General features: G+C 34.8%; 1 protein-coding gene across 1 annotated transcript; it reads right to left on the bottom strand.

Moving 5' to 3' along the window:
* Nucleotides 1-2449: 2449 nt before the first annotated feature.
* LOC128552531 (putative nuclease HARBI1) lies at nucleotides 2450-7637 on the bottom strand. The gene is made up of 3 exons (XM_053533578.1): nucleotides 7624-7637; nucleotides 3740-4128; nucleotides 2450-2559 (listed from the first exon to the last, which is right to left on the bottom strand). The coding sequence occupies exons 1-3, from the start codon at nucleotides 7635-7637 to the stop codon at nucleotides 2450-2452; spliced, it is 513 nt and encodes a 170-aa protein (XP_053389553.1).
* Between the last annotated feature and the right edge of the window lie 1109 nt (nucleotides 7638-8746).

The following is an 8746-nucleotide window of genomic DNA, read 5'->3' as shown; positions in this document are numbered from 1 at the left end:
ACTCAAGAATCTATAAAATAAATTTCAGGACTACACATGTTAGTGTTCCTGATACAGACTTTGTAAATACTCTTGAAGAGGATCACAAATCATTCAGGTATGAGTTGACTTGCATGGAACAAAGAACTCCTTGATTTTGAAAATAAAAATGTACAGGATGGTTAATTTTAGCTCAAACTGTTTCTTTTTTATATTAATAAAAGCCTGGTGAAAATGTTGTGTTATTATACAACAGTTTATTTTCTCTTCAGTCACATTTATTGTGTCAAATTGCCAAGAGGCAAAGGAGAGCACTGGGCCACTGGAAAAGAAACTTACAAAATCATCAAGGTTTAAATGGATGTCATCAATTATGTACATTAAAGTTCTTGATAATGTCTTAGTTTAGAAACAATGTATCTCATTTAGTGAATTCCTTTTTAATATATTCATTGTTTGTTGCTCAGATGTGTGTTTTTGTATCTCTTAGGCTGCACCCTCATGATATAATTCCTTCACATTTGAACTCCAGACAGTGGTTTTATTCATTGACAAATCATTAATTGAGATTTAATTTTCTTTGAACAATGGTAAATGTATGATGGCATTGTAAAATATATTGTCCAGTATGTATTGAAATATTAAGTACTGGTTTATTTCAAAACTGGTTCAGGAAAGAACCATGCTGTCATGAAAAACTGATTTTTTCTTTGCACTGGCAGGATACTTCATGTCTGATTGTGATACTTCAAGTATGATTGTCGGTATTCATTCACACAGATGGTTGAATCATTAACTCTATTAGATGAACAATCGGTCCCTAAATCTTCTTGAATCAACATGTATTGTTTTCTATTTCAGGAATTCCGCTTCAGCTCAAGACATTCCTCGTCAGTTCAAGTCCTCTTCAGTTCAAGTGGTTTGTTGCAGATGCAACTGCCATAGGAAGATCGAAATCCTGAAAGAGGAATAGTTGGCATTGCAGATAAGACTTTAGAAGCAACAGCTGGGAGAAGAATGATTTTTGATGTCGCTAATGAAATAAAGCCATTACATATATTTAAGAAATAATAAGTTCCCAAACGTCGTTTATCGTAGAATAACCCGTGTTTTGAATTCTTATGCGTAAGAATATTTCACGAAGCCCGTAGGCCTGAGTGATATATTGTTTCACAGAAAAACGAAAAACTGATTATTCTACAATAAATCACACTTGGGAACTTGTTATTTCTATTCTAACAAGACACCCTAGTAACAACAGTGTAAGAAAAAATGGTAACTACTTTTTACGACTGATACGCACCTGGATCGGATGACGTCATTGCACGCAAGTGGTTTATTGCAAATTAACCAGTCTGAGAGATATTGCAGAATAACCCTAGGTAGACTTAATGATACTTGGTTAGAATGTTAATCTTGATGATCTTTAGGTCTATAGTTCAGGTGACTGATACAGGGCCTTCATGGCCCTCTTGTTTTTTTGAAAGCTTTGATTATAGACATCTCTTTGTTACTTTAAACGAAAATGACTTGAAATTGAAAATATTCCTTTATAATCATCATCTGCCTATGGGGTTACAAGGTCTACAACTGTAATTGTGTTTTTGACAGAATTATGCCCCTTTTGTACTTTAAAGGTGTTTGGCAATTTTCGCTTGAAACTGAAAATGTATCTCTATCATCTTCATCAGCCAGTGTGGTAACAATCTCCTTAACTTTGATTTTAATTGTTTACCAAATTACGCCCCTTTCATACTTAAATGTTTTGACAAACTTAGTTTTATGGACATAGCTTTGGTACTACATAAGATAATGACTTAAAAGAAATATTTTTAATCATATACTGTTCTATCTTCCTTTTAAAACATTTTTCTTATAGTGACATTAATTCATTTTACTGTCAAATCGCCGAAAAGTGGAGCGCACTGTCTAACGGAAATCTTATTTCATAGATGTTTATCTAATTGTAATAAGTGTTTGCAATGTAATCTCTATATCTCAGTCCCACTTGTGGAGCATTTGGGCCAGTTGTATTTTGTGGCTGGTCATCTTGGTCCTCATTGTCCACATCAGGCAATAGAATGTCTCTCTGCTTGCAAATGTTGTGCAGTACTGCGCATGCAGTGATAACTCTGAATAATATATACATTTTTTCTCTATTTATTCATTTAGGATATGAAATGGAAGGCAGTTATTAATTCACCATCTTTAATTTAGATTTTGATGCAACAAACAAATTTACATGCACGTCGTGTAAACAATTCTCTATGAGTTATGGCCCATTATTTTTGCTTCGGTTTCAAATAAATTAAGTCTTGAAATAGTGAAACCCTTGGTTATCATACAGTGTTCGGTAACATGCATAAATTAATTCTTAGAATTTCCGAATGATGTTCATGACACAGATTGAAAGACCAATATTACTATAATTTGAACAATAGTGTTTTAAAAGGGAAAAAAGTTAAATACTCTACCTGCAAGCTTTCTCTGGTTTCATTCTAATTTCTCCATGCAATACCTCAAACCTTCTCTTCAGTTGCCCAATTCCTCTCTCAACTTTACTTCTTGTGATTTTGTGGGCTTTGTTATATAGTATATTTTTATAATCATATGTTGCATTTTTATTAAGAAGTAATACATTTCAGACCCATGTTTTAATATTTGAAACCAGATGTGAAGAGATTATACGTTTTCGGATCAATATCATAGCATAGCCCGATTAGATTAAACATGCTGCATATAAACAATTTGTATTGTTGAGATCTATTAAGACTTGTATCTGCTACACATATTTTTTGGCTTATTAGTTTCTGACAATCAGTAGATGAAATAGCGAATTACTATGGATAAAGTCTATAATTGCATGTATTCTTAAAATTTCAGTGCACATTAAAACACTAATTAAGCCTTCTCGTTTCTGGTTTAACGTGGTTCATCTTTCGTATACGTATGAAATAATCACTTCATTAGTGGTTTAAGTTTCAACAGGTACAACAGCTCAAAGTTTAGATGTGTAGGAATTGATCCAGGAGTGTAAGCATAGATTGTTAAATATCTAAGCATTGGGCTACTGACTCCTGATAAATCAGACAATTAACCTGAAATTGGCATGGTCTATTCTGATTGTAACTTGTTTATTGTAACTTGATGATAAAAGTTATTAAATTTTGTTAAACTTGGTAGCCCATGACGTCAGGGTGCTATTTCACATCAAAGCGTTCTCTAATAGGTTTGTGCTTCAACTTTAGTGTATTGCAACTAGCACAAAGATTGACAGATTGAACCGCTTGTTGTTTACCAGATGATAAAACATGCAAAAGATTTGATTATTCTATACATGCAAAAATAAGATTGACTGTTATCTAGTTATTTTAATCCATGCTTTCAAAATTGTAATTGTACAGTCTCATATATTTAAATCAAAAACTACTTTTAGTTTTCATGTGTACTGGTTTGACTGATTTCGAAATCAGTCACACTTCTGGCCATATTAGGCAGACATAAGGCTGTGCAAAACATCCAGATTCTATACGTACACTGTCAAAATGTGAAGTATATACCCTACGCATACAAATTTTACAAAATTAACAAAATTTTGCCAGCCAGCTTCATCTTAATTCAAATATTTGGTATAATTGCCTCTATATGAAATTTTGAACTTTAAAGATTAATACTTAACATAGCAATCATTGCAAAGTCGAAATTATACTAAGTTGTAACACAGGTGTATGTTATGCAAGATTGAAGTTGATATATTTACCTGTTGTAAGCACTCTGTGCCCCAGGTTGAGGGTTGAGGTAGGGGTCAGCAGCCATCTACGGCACGGGTAGCCAATGTCCGCCAACAGATGATAACCACCATTGACAAAGCCTCTTTCAAAAAGCTGTCTCAGCCCACTGTTGTGCAGTATCCTGTTGTCATGTGTAGAACCAGGCCAACGTGCAACAAATTCCTCGTTCCTGTCAAAGGCATCAAACACCACTTGCACATTTATGCTGCGATAGCCCTTCCGGTTAACGAATATATCCTCCTCCTCTGATGGAGCCAGTATCTTAATGTGGGTCCCGTCAATTACTCCAACAACCTTCGGAAACCCTGCTATTCCGTAAAATTGTTGGGCCTGCTTGTGTAGGGAAGGAAACAAACTGCTGAATTAAAGCAGGTGTACAAAGTGATGTTACCACCTCATTCACAGTTTTAGAAACGTTTGATTGAGAAACATGGTGGATATCCCCACTATTCAACTGCACACCCCCAGTTGCAAAAAATCTCAAAGCAATTAAAATCTTCTCTCTCACAGGGAGACTTTGATGTTTGGCTGTTCTTGGCTGATGGTATGGTCGCAACAGGTCCTCAAGATATTCAATAGTGTACCAGACTTAAATCATAAAAATATTCAAAAAGATTTTGCCAAAAAAATTATGCAAAAAAAAAATTCAAAATTCCCTCAATCTTGATGATGGCCAGTATAATTCTCCCAGTGATTACGCCCCCCCCCCCCCCCCCCCCCCCCCCCCCCCCAATCACCACCCCCAAAAAACGAAATTTAGATATGCTTATGTTAGGCAGGTAGGTTGCAGGCTGTAACATGCAGCAAAACTTTCACATAGAACTTTAACGTTAATAATTAGTTACAAAGTGGAGGCTTTCCTATTGACTTTATAACATATCTCACATTCAGATGGCGATAACTCAAAAAGTAGCACTGGGACCCTCATTTTCTTTTGATAAATTTGTTTATGATATGATGCTCTATGATTATGCAAAGTTTACGAAAATTCTCTTGGCTAGTTTAAATTTTCCTTTTTGACCTATATAAAAACCCACAGAAACGTCTTTAATAATGGTTAATTTTCTAAGGTTAAAATCAAATGTAACCGCACTTTATGTGTAGTGTTTCAGTGATCAAAAGAAATAGTATGACATTTCAATTTGCAGATTTACTTTTAAAGATAAACAATTAGACTAATATAAGATAACAGTACAACCTCTCCAGAGCGGCCCTCTCTTTAGCAAAACCCTCTGTAAAGTAACATCATCAAAATTTCCCTAAGCTGATATATACTATCAAATTTACCTCTCTAGAAAAACAACCTTTACATAACAGTCAATTTTTGTATCTCTCAAAGGGTGTTTCTCTACAGAGGCTGCACTGTATGTACAATATTCAATTACAAGTCTATTTTTAGCTCGACCTTTCGAAGAAAAAGTAGAGCTATTGTACTCGCCCCGGCGTTCGTCGTCGGCGTCGGCGTTGCCGTTGTTTAAAGTTTTTGATAAAGTCAAATATCTCTGTTACTATCAAAGCTATTGACTTGAAACTTAAAATAGTTATTGACTATCAAAGTCTACACCAGAAGAACAATCCCCATAACTCTATTTTGAATTTTGACAGAATTATGCCCCTTTTTAACTTAGATTTTTTTGTTAAAATTTTTGATAAAGTCAAATATTTCTGTTACTATTAAAGCTTTTGACTTGAAACTCAAAATAGTATTGACTATCAAAGTCCACACCAGGAGACACAATTGCCATAACTCTGATTTGAATTTTGACAGAGTTATGACCCCTTTTAACTTAGAATTGTTGGTTAAAGTTTTTGATAAAGTCAAATATCTCAGTTACTATTAAAGCTTTTGACTTGAAACTCAAAATAGTTATTTACTATCAAAGTCTTCACTAGGAGACACAATTCCCATAACTCTGATTTTAATTTTGACAGAGTTTGTCCCTTTTTAACTTGGATTTTTTCTACTGGCAAAGCTCTAGTTTAGAGTCAAGCACTGAGAAAAGTCGAGCGCGCTGTCTTACGGACAGCTCTTGTTAAATTTCATTGTTGTCTCTTATATGTACGTCTCCCACTACACAGTGGTGTAGAAGACGTATTGATTTACTCCTGTCTGTGTGTCACAAAGCTTGTCCACACTCTATATAGAACATTTCTCATCCGATCTTCACCAAACTTGAACAAAATGTGTTTGCAAATAAGTGATCGGCCATGTTCGATAACTAGCAAAATTGGCCTTCGGCACTTCGGAATTAGGGCCCTTGAATTACCAAAAAAACCACTAAGATTTCTTGCGCATTGTTGACACCAAAAGGATACCTATACTACTTTTATAAGGACCCTGTGACTTTTTACCTCACCTAGGTGAGCTTTTGTGACCACTCGTCGTCCGTCGTTTGTCAACAATTTGTATAAAAATCTTCTTCTTCAAAACCACGTGCACTGGGCAGATTTACACCAAACTTCACAGGAATGATCCTTTGATGCCCTCCTTTCAAAATTGCCCAAAGAAATGAAACCCATCAGAACTCTGGTTGCCATGGCAACCGAAAGGAAAAACTTTGAATATCTTTTATTCCAAAACCACAAGGCTTAAAGCCTTGATATTTAGCATGTGACATCATCTAATGGCCCTCTATGACAATTGCCCAAATTATGAAGCTGGGGTGAAAAGAGGCCCCACCCCGGGGGTCCCAAATCTTACGTAGACTTGTATAGGAAAACTCTTCTTGACTGGAAGTTTAAAGCCTAGGCGTTTGATATTTGGAATGAAGCACTGAGTAGTCGACCTCTAAAAAGATTGTTTGAACTATGCTTCTAGGGTGAAAAAGAGTAATATTGATATATAGGAAAAATATTTCAATGTTATCAGATCATGTTTTTCAGACTTATTATAATTACCTGATGATCCCAATTAATTAGGGGGTCACCTAACTGTGATCTTGACCTACTTTCTTGTTTGTTAAGATACAGCCTTGAACTTTAGATGACAGGTTCAGTTTTGCACACTGATCTTAAAACTCAGTGACAATAATTTTGACCTAACGACCTACTTCTTAATATTTTAGGATCAGTTTGACATTTGAAATATGTTTACGTTTCAACGCTTACTTACATTTGACTTTCTTAACTGATTTCTTACACTTGTCAGTGAAGCTCACATTACTCAGCTGAGTAATCCAGGATCACCATGACCCTCTTGTAAAAAGATATAACCTTTAACTACTTTTATAAGTAGTATAGTGGTACTTTTAGTGGCAAAAATGCAAATACGCACTAGTAGTATAGGTGTCCTTTTGGGGTCTTGTATGTGCATGTGCTCTAAGTAACCAATATATATATACTGACTTACTATCTAGATGATTAGGCAGTTGTGGGACACATGCCCTTTTCTCAAAAGCAATTTTAGTTCTATTCTGTGTATGGCTATTTGCAGAGCTGTGTTTTATTTGTTTTGTTTTTTTGTTGTTGTTTTTTTTTTTTTTTTTTTTTTGCCAATTGTATTGTACATAAATGAGACTAATAAAGTGAAAAACTACAACTAAATAGACTTATTTCATGTATCTTTTTAAACAATCTTTAAAGGGAATTCCTATAGATTTGTATGCACATCTTTCTGTGCAGCCGACACTATTTATGGAAAATTGAAGTGAAGTCAACATTTGTTGAAACTTTTGACAGACAGTCTTAAATATGATATGAGCTGTGCCATGAGAAAACCAACATAGTGACCTTACATGTCAAGCATAGATCTGTCATGTGATTTTAGCAAATAAAATGCAAAGAAACCAAGGAAAAAACTCTACAGAGCCAAAAAAAAACTAAGAACTATTTCTCTCCGCCATTATGCTACTACCTTTTTGGCGCCATTTTTCTATTTAGTGTCTGTATGCCTATTGCAATTAGAGAATCTGTTAGCAAACAGCATGGATCCTGACCAGACTGCCCGAATGCGCAGGCTGTTGGTCGCAATGCCATTATATTGGTTATCTCATGAATAAAGTAACAATTTTTAATAAGTTTTATCAGTAATCAAATGTTGATACCAGTGTATGCTGTATTGACATGTATTACGCCTGACAAGTATCATGCATCTTGCCATTTCTGTCTGTGTTTTAGACAGTCCATTTTATTAGCTCGACTATTTAAAGAATAGTCGAGCTATTCTACTCACCCTGGCGTCGGTGTCGGCGTCACACCTTGGTTAAGTTTTTGCATGCAAGTACATACAGCTATCATTTAAAGGCATATAGCTTTGAAACTTATTTTTCTAGGTCAATTACCAACCTCACTGGGTCAAGTTCCATTACTCTGACATGTATTTTGAGCAAATTATACTCCATTTGGTTAAAGTTTTACATGCAAGTTACTATCTCCAAAACTGATGTAGATATTGAATTGAAACTTAATATCTGTCTTTGGGGTTATAAAACTAGCTGATAGCATCAAGTCCCATAACTCCGACCTGTATTTCAGCCAAATTATGCTCCTTTTTGGACTTATAAAATCCTGGTTCAAGTTTTGCGTGCAAGTACATAGAACTATTACTTAAAAGCATATAGATTTGAAACTTATATTTTTCATTTTCTAGATCAATTACCAACCTCACTGGGTCAAGTCCCATAACTATGACATGTATTTTTAGCCAATTATACTCCATTTGGACTTAAAAGTCCTGGTTAAAATTTTACATGCAAGTTACTATCTCCAAAACTGATGCAGATATTGAATTGAAACTTAATATCTGTCTTTGGAGTTATAAAACTAGCTGATAGCATAAAGTCCCATAACTCCGACCTGCATTTTAGCCAAATTATACCCCCTTTTGAACTTAGAAAATCCTGGTTCAAGTTTGCGTGCAAGTACATACAGCTACGTGTATTACCAAAACGCATATAGATTTGAAACTTAATTTTGCTTTTTCTAGATCAATTACCAACCTCACTGGGTCAAGTTCAATAACTATGCATGTATTTTTA

The sequence above is a fragment of the Mercenaria mercenaria genome, unplaced genomic scaffold (genome assembly GCF_021730395.1).
Source record: "Mercenaria mercenaria strain notata unplaced genomic scaffold, MADL_Memer_1 contig_2878, whole genome shotgun sequence".
NCBI classification, from domain to species: domain Eukaryota; kingdom Metazoa; phylum Mollusca; class Bivalvia; order Venerida; family Veneridae; genus Mercenaria; species Mercenaria mercenaria.
This window is presented reverse-complemented; position numbering and strand designations above follow the sequence as displayed.

Coding starts and splice junctions, on each gene's coding strand:
- LOC128552531 (XM_053533578.1), bottom strand. Junction 2,560..3,739: donor GCACAGAGTGCTTACAACAG/GTAAATATATCA, acceptor TATATAACAAAG/CCCACAAAATCACAAGAAGT.